Below are 20,119 nucleotides of genomic sequence, written 5' to 3'. Positions count from 1 at the left end.
ATCCTGACTAGAAATGAGCGGAAAATTCATAGACGCCGGAATGGCTTGTGCTACTACTGTGGTGATTCTACACATATTATCTCAGCATGCTCTAAACGTATAGCTAAGGTTGTTAGTCCTGTCACCGTTGGTAATTTGCAACCTAAATTTATTCTGTCTGTAACTTTGATTTGCTCACTGTCGTCTTTTCCTGTCATGGCGTTTGTAGATTCAGGTGCTGCCCTGAGTCTTATGGATCTGTCATTTGCTAAGCACTGTGGTTTTACTCTTGAACCATTAGAAAATCCTATTCCTCTTAGGGGTATTGATGCTACGCCATTGGCAGCAAATAAACCGCAGTATTGGACACAGGTTACCATGTGCATGACTCCTGAACACCGCGAGGTGATACGTTTCCTGGTTTTACATAAAATGCATGATTTGGTTGTTTTAGGGCTGCCATGGTTACAGACCCATAATCCAGTCCTGGACTGGAAGGCTATGTCAGTCTCAAGTTGGGGCTGTCGTGGTATTCATGGGGATTCCCTGCCTGTGTCTATTGCTTCTTCTACGCCTTCGGAAGTTCCGGAGTATTTGTCTGATTATCAGGATGTCTTCAGTGAGTCTGAGTCCAGTGCACTGCCTCCTCATAGGGACTGTGACTGTGCTATAGATTTGATCCCAGGCAGTAAATTTCCTAAGGGAAGACTGTTTAATCTGTCGGTACCTGAACATACCGCTATGCGTTCATATATCAAGGAGTCTCTAGAGAAAGGACATATTCGTCCGTCTTCTTCCCCTCTTGGTGCGGGATTCTTTTTTGTGGCAAAAAAGGACGGATCTTTGAGACCTTGTATTGATTATCGGCTTTTAAATAAGATCACTGTCAAATTTCAGTATCCTTTACCGCTGTTGTCTGACTTGTTTGCCCGGATTAAAGGTGCCAAGTGGTTCACCAAGATAGATCTTCGTGGTGCGTACAACCTTGTGCGCATTAAGCAAGGTGATGAATGGAAAACCGCATTCAATACGCCCGAAGGTCATTTTGAGTACTTGGTGATGCCTTTTGGGCTCTCCAATGCGCCTTCAGTTTTTCAGTCCTTTATGCATGACATTTTCCGGAAGTATCTGGATAAATTTTTGATTGTTTATCTGGATGATATTTTGGTTTTTTCTGATAATTGGGATTCGCATGTGGAGCAGGTCAGGTTGGTCTTTAAAATTTTGCGTGAAAATTCTTTGTTTGTCAAGGGCTCAAAGTGTCTCTTTGGTGTACAGAAGGTTCCCTTTTTGGGGTTCATTTTTTCCCCTTCTGCTGTGGAGATGGACCCAGTCAAGGTCCGAGCTATTCTTGATTGGACTCAGCCCTCGTCAGTTAAGAGTCTACAGAAGTTCTTGGGTTTCGCTAACTTCTACCGTCGTTTTATCGCTAATTTTTCTAGCATTGTGAAACCTTTGACGGATATGACCAAGAAGGGCTCCGATGTAGCTAACTGGGCTCCTGCTGCCGTGGAGGCTTTCCAGGAGTTGAAACGCCGGTTTACTTCGGCGCCTGTTTTGTGCCAGCCCGATGTCTCACTTCCCTTTCAGGTTGAGGTGGATGCTTCAGAGATTGGAGCAGGGGCCGTTTTGTCGCAGAGAGGCCATGGTTGCTCTGTTATGAAACCTTGTGCCTTTTTCTCTAGGAAGTTTTTGCCTGCCGAGCGAAATTATGATGTGGGCAATCGGGAGTTGTTGGCCATGAAATGGGCATTTGAGGAGTGGCGTCATTGGCTCGAGGGTGCTAAGCATCGTGTGGTGGTCTTGACTGATCACAAAAATCTGATGTATCTCGAGTCTGCTAAACGCCTTAATCCGAGACAGGCCCGCTGGTCATTGTTTTTCTCCCGCTTTGATTTTGTTGTCTCGTATTTACCAGGTTCAAAGAATGTGAAGGCCGATGCTCTTTCTAGGAGCTTTGTGCCTGATGCTCCTGGAGTCGCCGATCCTGTTGGTATTCTTAAAGATGGAGTTATCTTGTCAGCTATTTCTCCGGATCTGCGACGTGTGTTGCAGAGATTTCAGGCTGATAGGCCTGAGTCTTGTCCACCTGACAGACTGTTTGTCCCGGATAAGTGGACCAGCAGAGTCATTTCCGAGGTTCATTCCTCGGTGTTGGCAGGTCACCCGGGAATTTTTGGCACCAGAGATCTGGTGGCCAGGTCCTTTTGGTGGCCTTCCTTGTCAAGGGATGTGCGGTCATTTGTGCAGTCCTGTGGGACTTGTGCTCGAGCTAAGCCTTGCTGTTCTCGTGCCAGCGGTTTGCTCTTGCCCTTGCCTGTCCCGAAGAGACCTTGGACACATATCTCCATGGATTTCATTTCTGATCTTCCGCTATCCCAGGGCATGTCCGTTATCTGGGTGATATGTGATCGCTTCTCAAAGATGGTCCATTTGGTTCCTTTGCCTAAGCTGCCTTCCTCTTCCGATCTGGTTCCTGTGTTTTTCCAGAACGTGGTTCGTTTGCACGGCATCCCTGAGAATATTGTGTCAGACAGAGGATCCCAGTTCGTTTCCAGATTCTGGCGATCCTTTTGTAGTAGGATGGGCATTGATTTGTCGTTTTCGTCTGCTTTCCATCCTCAGACTAATGGACAGACGGAGCGAACCAATCAGACTTTGGAGGCTTATTTGAGGTGTTTTGTCTCTGCTGATCAGGACGATTGGGTGACATTCTTGCCGTTGGCTGAGTTTGCCCTTAATAATCGGGCTAGTTCCGCCACCTTGGTTTCGCCTTTTTTCTGCAACTCTGGTTTCCATCCTCGCTTTTCTTCGGGTCATGTGGAGCCTTCTGACTGTCCTGGGGTGGATTCTGTGGTGGATAGGTTGCAGCGGATCTGGAATCATGTGGTGGACAACTTGAAGTTGTCACAGGAGAAGGCTCAGCGCTTTGCCAACCGCCGCCGCGGTGTGGGTCCCCGACTACGCGTTGGGGATTTGGTATGGCTTTCTTCCCGCTTTGTTCCTATGAAGGTCTCCTCTCCCAAATTTAAACCTCGTTTTATTGGGCCTTACAAGATATTGGAAATCCTTAATCCTGTATCTTTTCGTCTGGATCTTCCTGTGTCGTTTGCTATTCACAATGTATTTCATAGGTCCTTGTTGCGGCGGTACATTGTGCCTATAGTTCCTTCTGCTGAGCCTCCTGCTCCGGTGTTGGTTGAGGGCGAGTTGGAGTACGTGGTGGAGAAGATCTTGGATTCTCGCCTCTCCAGGCGGAGGCTTCAGTACCTGGTCAAGTGGAAGGGCTATGGTCAGGAGGATAATTCCTGGGTGGTCGCCTCTGATGTTCATGCGGCCGATTTAGTTCGTGCCTTTCATGCCGCTCATCCTGATCGCCCTGGTGGTCGTGGTGAGGGTTCGGTGACCCCTCACTAAGGGGGGGGGTACTGTTGTGAATTTACTTTTTGCTCCCTCTAGTGGTTACTAGTTTTTTTGACTCTGGTTTTTCTGTCATTCCTTTTATCCGCACCTGGGTCGTTAGTTAAGGGTGTTGCTATTTAAGCTCCCTGGACCTTCAGTTCAATGCCTGGCAACGTAGTTATCAGAGCTAGTCTGCTGTGCTCTTGTCTACTGATCCTGGTTCCAGTTATATCAGCTAAGTCCGCTTTTTGCTTTTTGCTATTTTGTTTTGGTTTTGTATTTTTGTCCAGCTTGTTCCTCTGAGACCCTCGCCATTGGGGTCATAACACTATTCCAAAGAAGGGAGATGCTACCAACGGTGGAAACTATATTAATATTGCGCTCATATTGTGCGCATACCTCATGCCAGCAGAATACTACTGAAGATCCTACAATAATGGATGCAACCTTATGTGGATAAAAGAGCTGCCAGAGAAACAAGCAGGATTCAGAAAAGACAGAGGAACTAGATATATAATAGCTAATATTAGATAGATAATGGAAAAGGCCAAAAAGAATACAAGATCTATTTTTGCTTCAACAGCTACAGCAAAACCTTTGATTGTGTTGATCACCAGAATACCATGAAGGATATGAGTGTACCGAACCATATGATGAGCCTCATTAGGATCCTTTACATCGACCAAGAAGCAACAGTCTGAACGGAACACAGCAACATGGCATGGTTCAAAGTAGAGCGAGGCATCAGAAAAGGCTGCACCCTGTCACCACTTATCTTCAGTTTATATGCAGAAGCTATTTTCAGGAAGGCTGAACTTGCCAAAACGGAAGGAATCAAAACTGCTGGACTAATCATCAACAACCTTAAAGGCGCAGATGATACAATATTGATAGCAACAAGCGTAGATGGAATGAAGGACTTATCAGCTCACACAAGGGACTGCTACTCAACACAAAGAAGATAAAGATATTCACTACTGCGAGGTATAACCAGGACATATTTGAGATGGATGCCGAAAAAACTGGAAGTTGTAAAGGACTTTAACCTACTCGGTTCAATGACCACTAAAAATGCAGCGACAACACCGGAAGTAAATAGGAGAATTGCTATGTGGAAATCAAGAATGAAGTTACTGGGCAAGGTCTTCCAACCAAGGAACATTTCATTGACGACGAAATCCAAAGGGTAACATTTCTCCTGGCGGAGAGTGACATGTCAAGCATGCCGAGGTAAGGAGACTTTTAAGCTGCAATGCTCCTCTGGGAAATATGCAAATTGTCTCTTCAGAGAGGAAGAGGACTAGAACTCTAATGCCACCTATAGGAAGTAGCAATCCTAAAAGTCAATATCGACTCTCCAACAAGCCTTGACAAGGCTCGTTATCAGGGTCGGGCCGGCTCCAGGTATTCGTGGGCCCCAGGCAAAAGACTCTCAGTGGGCCCCTTTAACACATACCACAATTCATGATGAACAGAGAAATATAAGTATAGTATAATGCCAAAGATTTCACTTAATTCTTACATTACACGAGTGATATCTATTGTAAATTCTAAAATATCTCAGAAAGCGGACAGTATAGACCTCGATACAGTATTATGGGCACCACATAGTGCTCCATACAGAATAATGAGCCCCATATATTGCTCCATACAGTATTATGAGCCTCACATAGTCCTCCATACAGAATAATGAGCTCCATAAAATGCTCCATATATAATGGGCCCCATATGATGCTCCACACAGAATAGGCCCCATATAATGCGCCATATAGTATATGATGAGCCCCTAATAGGATGCTCCAGTGTATGATGGACCCCATGTAATGCTCCAAATATAATGGGCCCCATAAATGATGGTCCAGTGTATGATAGGCCCATATATGATGCTCCAGTACATAAAGGGCCTCATATATGATGCTCCATATATAATTGGCCTCATAAATGATGCTCCACATATAATTGGCCCCATAAAATGCTCTAAGCATTAAAAAAAATGTAAAAAATTTAAAAAAATGAAATTCTCACCTCTCCTCGCTGTCTGTTGCTCTGCTCCAGACTCCTCAGCATCGACGTCTTCCAGCTCTCTGCACTGACTGCTCAGGCAGACGGCTCACACTAGTGACGTCATCGCACCCTCTGACCCGAGTGTCACAGTAAGAGGAAGCAGAAGACGCTGCAGTGGTGGAGCGGGGAGAGGTAAGTATCGCAAGTACCGAAGCCCCGTTCAAGTGAGGGGCCCCCCGCCTGTTTAGAGCCCTGTGGCACTTGCCAACACTGGCCCTGCTCGTTAGAGTGTCAATATTGACTTTTAGGATTGCTTACTATAGGTGGCACTAGAGTTCTAGTCATCATCCACTCTCAAGAGACAATTTGCACTGACGAAGAAGACATGGCTTGTACATAATTTAGCTTTTCCTTTGGTAACATATGGATGCAAAATCTGGACGATAAAGAAACAAAATGTTAGGGCTATGGTCGCCCGATCCCCCGCTACTCACCTTCTCCCTTCTGTTCATGCGTCGCGGCATCTTGCTGGACAGGGGTCGCGAAATGTTTATTCTGCTCTGTCGGTCTCGCGGTCGGCAGCGGTTCTCCCGTGTTTGCACGCTCCTCGCCTGGACTTTCTGCTTCTGCGGTATCCTGACCCGGGAGCGCCTCTCAGCCAATGGAACAGAGGTACCGGGTATATCAGGCCGCCCTCTCCTTGTAGAGGCGTTTGAGTATTGTGTGCTTCACAGCATATGTGCTTAGGCCTCTTTTTGCATGTTCTCTCTATGCTCCCACATTCCTCGTGGTAATTCCTTTTTGTCCCTCCTGGTCCCTCCTTCAGCGTTAGTCCACTCCGTCCGTATCTGGAGGTCCCCTGCTCCTCCTAGTGGTTTTCCCTGTCTGCCTACTCAGTCCCCTTGTCTGTACTCCCCTCCTACTCCAGGATTCAGTATTCCTCTGCTCCCGCTCTGCCTAGTGGTTATCTCTGTCCACTGATTCAGTCCTTTCGTCTGTGCCCCTTTCTTATTCCAGACCTCCTGTATTCCGATTTGCCCAATTTCCTCTGTTTTTCCTGTTCCCCTAGCCCTGTGTGTTAACGCTGTCTCCCGTCCTGTCTGTTCTCTACGAGCAGCCCTCTTGGCACCAGCTGTTGAGGTATTTGAGTCCCCTGGGCCTGCCCCAAACGATCCCTGTATAAGGGTCAGTGTCACCTGGTTAGCTCACCCAGGGGAGGTTCGATTTTAATAAATATCAGTTTCCTGTTGTTACCCTGAAGACACCTCGTATGATTGCTTCGGTGGATGTGAAGACCTTGCAGGAGTGGGACACCATGGTCACAGAGGAGTTTGTGCTGCAAGTGGGCATTTTGCATCAGGAGAAGATAGCCTTCTACGTGCTGCCTAACCTATCTCACAAGCTGCTTCTTCGTCGTCCCTGGTTAAGGGCGCATGAGCCAGTTCTCGACTGGTGTTCTGGTGAAGTGGTTCGTTGGGGACACTCTTGCCATGAACGGTGTCTCAGGTCTGTCAGTCCTGCAAGTTTTCTTCGGCCTTCTTCTGTTCCTACTGGGCTGCCTTCCGCCTACTGAACTTTTGCTGACGTTTTTGACAAGAAGGAAGCTGAAAGTCTTCCTCCTCATCGGCAATATGATTGCCTGATTGATCTAATCTCCGACACCACTTCATTTCCGGCCAGGCAATAAAAACGTCAAGGCTGATGCGCTGTCTAGGTCCCGCCAGCCATCTGATACGGGTGAAGAGCCATCGCACATTATTGATCCTACCAAAATCATCACTGTGGCTCCCTTGAATCTTGTTAATCCACCTCCGGGTAAGACCTTCATGTCTGAGGATGATAGAAAAAGAGTAATATGTTGGGGACATTCCTCTAAGATCGCTGGTCATGCTGGGATCAAGAAGACTCTCTCCTTTATCTCTCACTACTACTGTTGGCCCTCTCTTCGGCGAGATGTTTATGAATTCACTGCTTCCTGTCCTTCCTGTGCCAAAAATAAGTTTTCAAGAGAATTACCCTCTGGTCTTTTGCTTCCTCTCCCGGTTCCTTCTTTTCCATGGCAACATATAGCCATGGACTTTATCACCGACCTTCCTCGATTCTCTGGTTGCACTGTAATTTTGGTGGTCGTGGACGGTTTCTCTAAGATGGCTCATTTTGTTCCATTACCTGCACTGCCTTCTGCTCCTGAGTTAGCAAAAATTTTTATTCTTCACATCTTTAGACTCTATGGATTTGCTCGTCACATCGTATCTGATCGAGGAGTTCAGTTCACTTCCCAGTTTTGGAGAGCTCTTTGCAGGTTTTTGGATGTGTCCTTGGATTTCTCTTCGGCTTACCATCTTCAGACCAACAGTCAAGTGGAGCGAACTAATCAAGTTCTAACATCCTACCTACGGCACTACTCCAACACTCATCAAGACGACTGGGTCAGCCTCCTTACCTGGGCGAAATTCGCGTATAATAACCACCTTAGCGAATCTTCTTTTAAGTCTCCTTTTTTCATTGTCTTTGGGCAACACCCTAGTATACCTCTTCCAGTATCCCTTGCCTCTGGTGTGCCTGCATCCGACTCTTTGTCTATGGAATTTTCTAAGATCTGGAATGAGACCAAGAAAGCACTTGACAAGGCTAGTGGTCGGATCAAAAGGCATGCCGATAAAAGACGTTTGGATTCTTCTCCTTTCCTTCCTGGCGATAAGGTTTGGCTTTCATTCAGATATGTCAGACTGAAGATTCCCTCCTACAAACTGGGTCCCCGTTACATTGGTCCTTTCGAGATCCTAAAACGTATCAACGATGTTGCCTATAAATTGAAGTTGGCTGCCTCGCTTCGTATTCCCAACACCTTCCATGTCTCTCTCCTTAAGCCCGTGGCACTTAATCAGTTCCATTCCTCACCCAACTCTGCCCCGCCACTGGTTGGAACCGACAATGTCTTTGAGATAAGGGATATTCTGGCCATAAAAAAGGTTAGGGGGAGAATGTTATTCTTAATTGATTGGAAAGGTTTTGGACCTAAAGAGAGATCTTGGGAGCCATGGGAAAACATCAATGCACCCAGTGTTCTAAAAAGATTTTTGTCTAATCTCAAATTGGGATGTAAAGGAGGGAGTACTGTTAGGGCTATGGCCGCCCAGTCCCCCGCTACTCACCTTCTCCCTTCCGCTCCTGCATCGCGGCATCTTGCTGGACTGGCATCGTGGCGTGTTTCTTCTGCGCTGTCGGTCTCGCGGTCAGCAGCGGTTCTCCCGTGTTCGCGCAAGCGCCTTAGGGCGTGATCGCGCATCTCGCCTGGACTTTCTGCTTCTGCTGTGTCCTGACCCAGAAGCGGCTCCCAGCCAATGGAACAGAGGTACAGGGTATATCAGGCCGCCCTCTCCTTGTAGAGGCGCCTGATTATTGTGTGCTTCACAGCATATTTGCTTAGGCCCCTTTTTGCATGTTCTCTCTATGCTCCTGCATTCCTCGTGGTGATTACTTTTTGTCCTTCCTGGTCCCTCCTTCAGCGTTCGTCCACTCCGTCGGTATCTGGAGGTCCCCTGTTCCTCCTCGTGGTTTTCCCTGTCGCCTACGCAGTCCCCCTGTCCGCCTACTCAGTCCCCCTGTCCGTACTTCCCTCCTACTCCAGGCTTTCTGTATACCCCTGCTCCGCCTCGTGGTTATCCCTGTCCACTGATTCAGTCCTTCCGTCTGTGCCCCTTTCTTATTCCAGACCTCCTGTATTCCGCTTCGCCCCTTTTCCTCTGTTTTTCCTGTTCCCCTAGCCCAGTGTGTTATCACTATCTCCCGTCCTGTCTGTTCCCTACGAGCCGCCCTCTTGGCACCGGCTGTTGAGGTATTTGAGTCCCCTGAGCCTGCCCCAAACGATCAATGTATAGGGACTGGTGTCACCTGGTTAGCTCACCCAGGGAAGGTTCGATACCACGACCCAGAGTGTCCACTCCAGGAAGCTCACTTTCCCCCAGCATTACACAAAACAGAAGAAAAATTGACAGCTTCGAATGTGGTGCTGGAAAAGGATGTCACCTATACCATGGATGGAAAGAAACCAATTTTAGAACAAAATAAATCCAGACATGTCACTCAAAGCAAGGATCACTAAACTATGACTTGCCTACTTTGAACACATCACAGGAAGAAAGCAATCACTGAAGAAGGACATCATAGTCGGAAGAATAGAAACAACAAGAAGAAGAGGAAGACAAGCAACCCGATGGTTTGACACTATCAATATAATGGTGTAGAAGATGCTGGTGGACCTATCTAGGCTTGCACAATATCGATTTCCCTACATAGCGCTCATCCATCAAGTTGCAATGGCTTGAGATTGCGCTGAAGGCCATTAAATAATAATATTGAAAAAATGGAGTCATTGCTTCTTCACGGCTCCCAATGTTCTTCTCCTGAAAGAGATGCCTACACTTCACAGGAAAAAAAAAAAAGTACCATAATATTAAACAGATTCCCACCAAAAATGTAATTTTTCATGGCTAAAATTAGGAATTGCTTCTTCATTTGGAATACTGTTCTACTCCTTGCAGGGAAGGAAATTACCACACACTGGTAAACAAAAAATGTAAAAACACACACTGCTGCCAGCGGTGTTAAGATCATTGTAGAGCAGCGTTTGTCTCATAAAAAGCTCCCGGCTCTCCACACAGAAGCACTCCTCCTATCCCTGCATTGTAATGACAGGAAGCAAAGCAGGTGAAGAGTTCTCAACTAAATCAAACAAAAAATTTCTGTTTTGACATGCTCTGAGCTTTTGTTTGCTTTCCCCCTCTATGACTCTGCCTTCACATAATTGAGTAATGTCATAGAGGGGAAAAAAGTAAGCCCCTCCCCTAGTGGAATCTCTGTTAACACACCTTCTGTTGACGGGGAAATTTATATATTGGGCACCCTAAACTGTAATAGCCCATATCTCCTCAATTCAGTGGTAGAAAAGAAACTGTAGTAATCAGCCCCTCTGCCCCTTTTTTAGTGATATATACAATTTAAACTAAAAAAAAAAATTATGAAAGGTCCTCTTCAATTGCCAGCAGATTGGTGGATGTCCAGGTCCTGAGACCAGCACCAATTGCTTAATAAACTGGTGAGAAATGCATAGCTTGTGAGGTAGGTCCACAAAACAGAGTACGGATTCAATAGAAAGTCTACAAAATTTAACACATAATTGTACCAACCAGTGAATAAGAAAATAGGCTACTACTCACCTGGGCAGTTATCTGTAGGAATCTCCTCTTTACACTGCTCATCACCCCTCACATATGTCTCTGTAGTATTAATATGGGTCAGATCTTCACCCTGAAACAAATATTGTAAAAGTCACTGACAGATGGAGAAGTCACATCTATGATCAGCTCTAATCCTGCTATTTTCACCGTTCTCATTGCACAAGCACAAAACATATACTCTGTATTTTTCTTACTCTAAGATGCACCCCTTATTTTGAGGAGAAAATAGAAAGAAAATGAAATGCAAAAATAGGGGTCCATCTTATTGTCTGAATTTAGCTTACTAGGGGTTGGAAGGCTCCCTGCTGAAGGAAGCCAGCGGAGGCAGCAGGATCAGGGCTGTGGAGCCGGTGTCCATTTTGGTGGAGTCAGAACATATAAAATGGACCGACTCTGAAAATATATACTGAATTGGGTACAGTAGTTCAATGCAGGATGTGCTGTAAATTTTTCAGAACAATTTGGGAAAGTTATGAAATTTCCTGTAAATGTCTGTTCGATTCCTGATCTAAGAATCTAGGCTTTTAGTTGAGGTGAATCTGTGCTGCACTTCATATACTGTATATGCTCAGGGGTGAGGTAGTGCTGTGGAGTCGGGAGTCAGAGAAATTGAGGAATCAGAGGTATGACTGACTCCACAGCTCTGAGCAGGAGTGGGGTGATCTAGCAGGCCCTGGGCTGGGAGGAGGGGGATGTCCGAGCAGTGGAAGGTTGCGGACCCTGGGCTTAAAAAAAATGTCGGCAAACTGGCAGGAGTGGAGTCCTTCCTCCGTTAATTGATTTCCTGGTGGTGAGCTTAATGAAACAGGCCGCTGGAGGTGGCGCATGTGCAGATTTAGATCTCGACTCAATGAAGAGCCCCACTCCTGCTGCCGGCTTACTGCACCTGTGACCCTGCTCCACTGCTGACCCGCCCCCTCCACGGTAAGCTACGTTCAGACAATAAGATGTACACCCATTTTCATTTCAAATTTTTTAGGGAAAAAGGGTGTCTTGTAGTTTGAAAAATATGCTAATACTGGTGGATAAAACAAGACTAAGCACAAAACCTTCACAGCCTTCTACACATCATAGGGGAGATCTCATGACACCTTCTCTCCATCTACCTGATGGTCCTGAGGAACATTGGGATCTTCTTGTTTACAGTCCTGTGGAAGAAGAGGACGGGGACATCTCTCTGGTGTTGTCCTCTTACTGGATAGATCTGGAGGAAACACAAACATGGACTGAATTCATTCTTTACATACAGATAATTATAGGCCATGTGTATTTGGTCCTGTCTATTACCTGGTGACCTGAGGGGCTGGGGAACCTCTATCATGACGTCCTTGTACAGACCTTTATGTCCTTCTAAATACTCCCACTCCTCCATGGAGAAATAGACAGCGACATCCTGACACCTTATAGGAACCTGACACATTCAATGATACTGTCATCACCCCGATCCCTTCATAGCAATAATGTATAATGTCCCAGCATTCCCAGCAGTGTCACCTCTCCACTCAGCAGCCCAATCAACTTGTTGGTGAGTTCTAGAATCTTCTGGTCATTGATGTCCTCATGTATCAGGGGGTGAGGTGGAGGCCCTGTGATTGGGCTCGGGGGTCTTCTCCATCCCTCAGACACAGGGTCCTGACAGCGCTCACTAGAGATCTTCTTCACGACTGTGTAATTCTGGTTATGGAGAGACACATTAATAAATCAAGCTAAAAACATTTCCAGAGTCCTCACCTCTCCAGTTCTGTCCATTTATTATTCCCATAGATAAGAATGATGTAATGTGACGTCATCAGAATCTCTCACCTCTCCAGTAAGACGGAAGAGGATCTCTAGGGTGAGTTGTAATATCCTCTCCGCCAACTTGTCTCTGTCCATATACATCCTTGACAGCTCAAATCAGAAAAATTCTCTTATACAGAAGATCTCCACTGAGAGGATCCGATATTGTAGAGAGCTGAACAGGAAGAAGAGAAGTCGATGTAACAAAGAATCCCACATAATACAATTATTGAAGACTTTATATCTGATCCCCGAGGGCAGAAATGATGCTGACATGTATGGCAAGAGACTATTTTATAAGTGTTCATCTGTGTTTTTTTTTTTATTTTCACCAAAAAGGCCGTGGTTATCAATGTTTTTGTCTGAATTATCAACTGCAACCTTTTATAAATTCACAAATTTTGTCACAAATGTACTCCAGTTCACTCCTGAGCCATTTTATGTATCCTAGATACTGTATGTTGGTGCAAATTTTGTGCCATTTAGCAAAACTTCAGACTTTTTGCCCTCAGAGCATTTTTATTTTATCGGAGCTTGCCGTTATCACTCCTGTTTAATCAACATAAATACTACTCTCAGTCTCCGACCGTGGCATTTAAATGCTCCAATTCTGGTGTGGCTTATAATTTCTCCAGTATGACACAATCGCGGGGTGCCGATAGATAGCTATGGTCGCCTGGATCCTGCTGAAGGCTCTTATTAACAAAATGTTAGTAAAGCCAAAGGAAGACGGAAAAGTGGATTATCTCCTGTGCTATTAGCAAATCAATATTTTGAAAGCGTGATATGGTAAATCATGCAGTTTAATTCTCATCCTCTCTACATGCTTAGGATCATAAATGTAGATACTCTCGAATACCCCCCTGAAAAAGGTGGCATATGTAGGAGCCATCTGTGTCCCCATAGTAGTACCTCATTTTATTGGTATAAGACATTTTGGAATTTAAACAAATATTTCTAAAATTAAATCCTGAACCCTCTAGGTCCTAGAATGAAGCTTCTATGGTTGTTGTCAATTCTGGTGTCTAGATATAAACCTTTTTTGGATAGATAAGTGCCCAATATCATATTGTATATTGGAATACTATGCTGACACATCTAGGGGATGATAGAATAGGATTCCCTCCATGTGATACCTTGAAGGAGTTTAATTAGCTGTGTAGAATCTCTAAGATGGTTGGGTGAAGAGCATACATGGGGTTGAAAAAGCAAATCAATAGAGGAAGAGAGGTTACTAGTTAGGGAATTTATCACTGAAATTAACCCCTTAGTGATGGAGCTAATTTTGACCTTAATGACCAGGCCAAATTTTACAATTCTGACGAGTGTCACTTTATGAGGTAATAACTCTGGAACACTCCAACGGATCCCACTGATTCGGAGATTGTTTTTTCGTGACATAGTGTACCTTGTGACAGTAGTAAAATTTGTTTGATATGACTTGTGTTTATTTGTTAAAATATCGGAAATTTGGCTAAAATTTAAAACATTTCACAATTTTCAAACTTTTAATTCTTATGCCCTTAACCCAGAGAGACATAGCACACAAAATAGAGAATAAATAACATTTCCCAAATATCTACTTTACATCTGTATCATTTTTAAGCATAATTTCTGTTAGGAAGTTAGAAGGGTTAAAAGTTGTTTAGCAATTTCCAATTTTTCCAACAAAATTTCCAAAATCACATTTTTTAGGGACCACGACATTTCAAGTGACTTTGGGGGGCTATATGACAAAAATTACCCAAAAGTTACACATTTCTAAAAACTGCACCCCTTAAAGTCTCCAAAACCGCAATCAGGAAGTTTATCAACCCTTCAGGTAATTCACAGGAACTAAAGCAATGTGGAAGGAAAAAAAAATGAACATTTTACTTTTTTCCCCACACAAAAAATTACCTGAGCCTCAAATTTTTCATTTTTACAAGAGTAACAGTAGAAAATGGACCCCAGAATTTGTTGTGCAATTTCTCCTGAGTACGCAAAAACCCTATATGTGGAGGAAAAATATTGTTTGGGCGCACTGCAAAGCTCGGAAGGGAAGGAGCACCATTTGACTTTTTGAACGCAAAAATTGCTGGAATCAAGAGTGCTGTGAAGTGCTGTGGTGTTGGAGTCGAGGAAATTGAGAAGTCATAAGTTTGGCTTACTAATTGCACAACCCTGGGCAAGAGGGGGGCGATGCAGCAGGCCCTGGGCTGGGAGGAGGGGGTGTTCCAGCTATGCGATGATGCGGGCCCTGGGCTTCAAGAAAATATCGGCGATGAGGGAGCAGCGGAGTCTCTGGTCTGTACATTGACTTACCAGCGGTGTGCTTAATGAAAATGGCCACCCGAGGCAGCGAATACGCAGATTTTTATCTTGGCTCAATGAGGAGCCCCACTCCTCTTGTTGGCTTCCTGAAGCACCTACCCTGTCTCTTGTGACTCCGCTCCACCATTGCGCCCCCTTCCCGGTAAGATACATTAAGACTACAAGACACAACCCCATTTTCACCCAAAATTTACCTCCCAAATATAGGAAGAGAGGTTACTAGCTTGTGAATTTATGGCCAAAATTAACCCCTTACTAACAGGGCCAATTTTGAAATTAAAATGGTTGTCCAGGATTCAGTATAATTTGTGTTTGGAACTCAGCTGCATTCTGCTCATTTTCCTAGATGCAAACAAGTCATGTGACCAGCCCCACTCCTGACTTTGGAGGAGCTGGTGAAAACCCGACTAGTTTTCTTGTCTGGAGTTTGGTCGGTGATGTAACATCTGACGCCACACCCAGTCTCAGGCAGGCCCGCCTCCATCCTCTCCCTCCTTGAATCACATTCACCAAGCAATATGATATACAGAGACCAGCTGATTGCACAGCTCCATCCAAATGGCTGTGTCAGTGCTATGACAATGCTCTGACAACCCCTTCACATGGAGCTGATAACCCCGTCACAGGGAGCCAGCGCTATGACCCGCTAACGATCTCGTTATGTGTGACAGCGACCAACGATCAGGCCCCTGCTGGGAGATCATTGGTCGATGGGAATGATCAGGACCTTTTTTTGGTCGCTGATCACCCGCTGTCATCGCTGGATCGGCGTGTGTGACGCCGATCCAGCGATGTGTTCACTTGTAACCAGGGTAAATATCGGGTTACTAAGTGCAGGGTCGCGCTTAGTAACCCGATATTTACCCTGGTTACCAATGTAAAAGTTAAAAGAAAAGAAAACAGTACATACTCACATTCTGATGTCTGTCACGTCCCCCGGCGTCCACAGGGTTGACTGTGTCAGCACCGGCCGTACAGCAGAGCACAGCGGTGACGTCACCACTGTGCTCTGCTTTACTGCCGGCGCTGACACATTCAGTGCAGGGAAGCTCTCGGCAGCAGCGCGTGCATTACCAGCGCTCCTGCTGAAACAGTTTTAACCCTGTGGACGCCGGGGGACGTGACAGACATCAGAATGTGAGTATGTACTGTTTTTTTTTTTTACTTTTACAATGGTAACCAGGGTAAATATCGGGTTGCTAAGCGCGGCCCTGCACTTAGTAACCCGATGTTTACCCTGGTTACCCGGGTGCTGCAGGGGGACTTCGGCATCGTTGAAGACAGTTTCAACGATGCCGAAGTCGTTCCCCTGATTGTTGGTCGCTGGAGAGAGCTGTCTGTGTGACAGCTCCTCAGCGACCACACAACGACTTACCAACGATCACGGCCAGGTCGTATCGCTGGTCGTGATCGTTGGTAAGTCGTTTAGTGTAACGGTACCTTTAGTCCCTGGAGCATCTGCTCGCCGCTGGTTACAATAGCTGGACCTGGGACGGCAGCAGTAACCAGACACACAGCATCAGCTTGAGCAAGACGCTAGGACTGACGTGTCTGCTGAGCAGGCTCCTCTGCGGCTGGGGAAGAATGGGAGACTGCAGAGGACATGGTTCGAGATTCCCCCTGTGCAGCGGCGGGAACTCGACACCTAACAGGAATAGTGAGCATTTTGAACCCACAGTTACAACAAAGAATTTAATAATTTTAGGCCATCATATTGAAAATTTTCATTTTTTTCACAAAAATGTTGTTTTAGCCCCAAAATTTGTAATTTTTACAATGGATAATAGGTGATAATGGATGCAATTTCTCCTGAACATGAAGATATGTGGTCAAAAACTTCTGTTTGTCCACATGGCAGGGCTAGGAAAGGAAAGAGCGCTATTTGTCTAATTGATTGTGAATGCCATGTCACGTTTGGGGAGCCTCTTACATGTGAAAACAGCAGAAACCCTCACAAGTGACTCAATTTTGGAAACTAGACCCCTCAAGGAACTCATCTAGGGGTGTACAGAGCATTTTTAACCTATAGGCGAGTCACAAAACTTTATACCATTTAGGCTATGTGCACACGTTGCGGATTAGGCTTAGGAATTTCTGGTGCGGATTCTGTCTCTCCTGGCAGAAAACGCACCTGCGATTTTTTGTGCGGTTCCGCAGCGTTTTTTTGTGCGTTTTTGCTGCGGTTTTCTTTCGGATTTGCTGAGGTTTTTACCCCTGCAGTTTTCTATAATGGAGTGGGTACAAAAACGCTGCAGATTCACAAAAAAGAAGTGACATGCTACTTCTTTTGAACCGCAGCAGATTTTCCGCAAAGTGTGCACAGCATTTTTTTTCTCATTGATTTACATTGTACTGCAAATCAATTGCGGATCTGCAGCGTTTCTGCACTGCAAAAAATGCTGTGGATCCCCAGAGAATCCGCAACGTGTGCACATACCCTTAGATGTAAGAACAAAAAATTAAAAAAATTTCCACGAAAATACCGTTTTAGCACCAAATTTATCATTTGCACAAGGGGTAATGGGAGAAATAGAAACCACACAATTTTTTATGCAATTTCTCCCAAATGTGGCAGTACACCATATGTGGTTGTACACTACTGTTTGAACACATGTCAAGTATCGTATGGTAAGGAGCGCTACTTGGCTTTTAGAACGCAGATTCTGTTTGAATAGATTGTGGGCACCAATAGCTGAGCCCCTGACGTGCCAGAATAGCAAGGGTTAATAGGTGAAACTGGACTCCATCATGTATTGCGCAATTTCTCCCAAATGCGGTGACCCCAAATGACTTTTGGAACACAGATTTTACAAGCAGTTTGCTGGCGACCTTTGTGGAGCCCCGAAGGTGCCAAAACCCTTAGGCTATGTGCACACGTTGCAGTTTTTACCGTGGAACCGCAGCGATTTTGATGCTGCGGGTCCGCAGCAGTTTCCATTGCGTTTACAGTAAACATGTAATCCAATGGGAAACCGCAAACCGCTGTGCACATGCTGCGGGAAAAAACGCGCAGTAACGCAGCGGTTTACAACCCGCAGCATGTCACTTCTTTGTGCAGAATCGCAGCGATTCTGCACACATAGAAATGCATTGATCCGCTTACTTCCCGCATGGGGCTGTGCCCACGATGCGGGAAGTAAGTGGATAATGTGCGGTTGCTACTCGGGGTGGAGGAGAGGAGACTCTCCTCCAGGCCCTGGTAACCATATTTGTGGTAAAAAAAAAGAATTAAAATAAAAAATGATGCTATACTCACCTCTCAGCGCTGCACGCGGCCGTCCGGTCTCAGGTTTGCTGTGCGAGCAGGACCTGCGGTGATGTCGCGGTCACATGACCGTGACGTCACGAAGGTCCTTCTCGCACAGCATCTTTGGAAACGGACCGCCGCGTGCAGCGTTGAGGAGATCGGGACGTCAGAGGGTGAGTATAACCATTTTTTTTTTTTTTTCAACATTACTATTGATGCTGCATATTGCTGCATATGCAGCATCAATAGTAAAACCAAAACCCGCAGCGGAAACCGCAAGACAAAACATGATAAATCTGCAGGGATAACCGCAGCGGTTTTGCCCTGCAGATTTATCAAATCCGCTGCGGGAGAACCCGCAGGGACCCGAACCTACGTGTGCACATAGCCTAAAAGTGACTCCATTGTAGAAACTGCACCTCTCAATGAATTCATCTACGGCTGCAGCGACTATTTGGTAACATCCACATCAGGATTTATTCCGGAGAATTGAAAATAAGCCAGTTTAATGCCCACACGTTGTGCGCTCCCATACATTGTGCCCAGTTTCGGCGTCTGTTGATACACACCCTGTAAATTGTTAAGTGCTCTCCCCACTACAATAGTGCCAAACATGTAGCTGCTTACTGTGGTTTGGGCACCATGGGGCTCAGAAGGAGGGGGCATTTGGATTTGAGAGAGCAGAATTCATTGGACTTTATTTGAGGGGGTGGGAGTCGTGTCGCTTTTCCAGAGTCTTTGTACTACCAGTAACGTGTGAACCCCATATAGTTTCAGTAACAGATGACGGACCAGAGATGGGAAAGACCAGCGGCTAATCCTGATAGAGAATAACGGGGCCCCAGCACCTACCTCCACCTGCAGAGCCGCACTCCACATATATGGCTGCTCTGTGCACAGGACCTGTGATGAGGTCACAGGAGGGGAGGAGTCAGGGGTCACATGATCAGGGGCCTCAGTGTATGCAGTAGTGATGGGAAATCTAGTTCATTTTGGTGATTAGTTCACCATGAACTAGTTCACTGAAAAGATTAGTTCAAAAGATTAGTTCATTTAGTTCAGTATTTCTCTGGATTCTGCTGAGAAGAGATGGATCAGTTCTAGTTCGTTACACAGAAGCTGTGGCTCCTAGGATGAGTTATAGTTTTGTTAAAATGATCAGAAATAGTTAATACATCTGATCATTACATAAAAAACTCTTGTTAAAGGGGTACTCAGTCTGCAGAAAAAAAATCTAAAGTTATTTATTCAAGTTAGTAATTTCTTTATTTTCTTTGTGAAATATTCAAGCCTCCCAGTGCGCAGTGTATTATCTGCACACATTATGGTCACTTGCAATGTCTCTGGTATTGAGCACTGAGCAGGCAGACAGTATTCATTTCACACCACTGCAATAGGTTACAAAAGGAAGAGATGTGGTGAAACTACACAGAACTACAGATTTACCAAGCTGCCTTAGGGTATGTGCACACGTTCAGGTTTTTTCGCGGTTTTTTTCGCGGTTTTTTCGCAATAAAAACGCTATAAAAACTCATTAAAAACGCATACATTATGCATCCTATCATTTAGAATGCATTCTGCGTGTTTTGTGCACATGGTGCGTTTTTTTCCGCGGAAAAAACGCATCTCGGTAAAAAAAGCAGCATGTTCATTAATTTTGCGGGTTTTTTGCGTTTTTCCAGCTATTCTATGCATTGGGAAAAAATGCACAAAAAACGCGTCAAAATCGCGGTAAAAACGCATGCAGATTTCTGCCAGAAATGTCCGGTTTTTGTCAGGAAAATTTCTGCCAGAAATCCTGATGTGTGCACATACCCCTAGGCTATGTTCACACAGTGCAGATTATTTGCGGTTTTTTAGTGTTTAACCGCAAATAATCTGCATACATTAAGCATCCTATCATTTTTAATGAAATCCGCAATTTCTGTGCACATGATGTGCGTTTTTCCGCATGAAAAACGCATTGCGGTAAAAAACCGGACATGCTCATTAATTTTGCGGTTTTTTCGCGGTTTTCCCACTGTCTAATGCATTGGGAAATGTTTGGGAAAAACCGCGTCAAAAACGCGCAAAAAACGCGCAAAAAAACGCATGCGGTTTTTATGCGGAAATCTGGCAGAAATGTCCAGATTTTCACAGGAATTTTCTGCATCAA

The 20,119-nt window shown here is 45.2% G+C and overlaps 2 protein-coding genes across 3 annotated transcripts in view; both read right to left on the bottom strand.

Moving 5' to 3' along the window:
- LOC143766268 (uncharacterized) overlaps nt 1–20,119 on the bottom strand; it is a 211,950-nt gene that overhangs the window by 24,474 nt on the left and 167,357 nt on the right. The window contains exons 1-6 of one of the 2 annotated variants that reach the window (XM_077253808.1): nt 18,817–18,860; nt 12,429–12,579; nt 12,120–12,299; nt 11,913–12,036; nt 11,732–11,829; nt 10,605–10,695 (exon numbers count right to left, since the gene is read on the bottom strand). In XM_077253808.1, coding sequence (XP_077109923.1) covers nt 10,605–10,695; nt 11,732–11,829; nt 11,913–12,036; nt 12,120–12,299; nt 12,429–12,506 — 571 coding nt within the window. In that variant the 5' untranslated portion in view covers nt 12,507–12,579; nt 18,817–18,860. Of the gene's footprint in view, nt 1–10,604; nt 10,696–11,731; nt 11,830–11,912; nt 12,037–12,119; nt 12,300–12,428; nt 12,580–18,816; nt 18,861–20,119 lie in introns of those variants that run through there. The other variant, XM_077253806.1, reaches the window with a different exon arrangement.
- LOC143766270 (uncharacterized) overlaps nt 1–20,119 on the bottom strand; it is a 246,911-nt gene that overhangs the window by 93,363 nt on the left and 133,429 nt on the right. The window lies entirely within an intron of this gene.

Source organism: Ranitomeya variabilis, chromosome 4 (genome assembly GCF_051348905.1).
Source record: "Ranitomeya variabilis isolate aRanVar5 chromosome 4, aRanVar5.hap1, whole genome shotgun sequence".
NCBI lineage: Eukaryota > Metazoa > Chordata > Amphibia > Anura > Dendrobatidae > Ranitomeya > Ranitomeya variabilis.
Note: the sequence above shows the minus strand (reverse complement) of the source record. Positions and strands in the feature narration are given on the sequence as shown.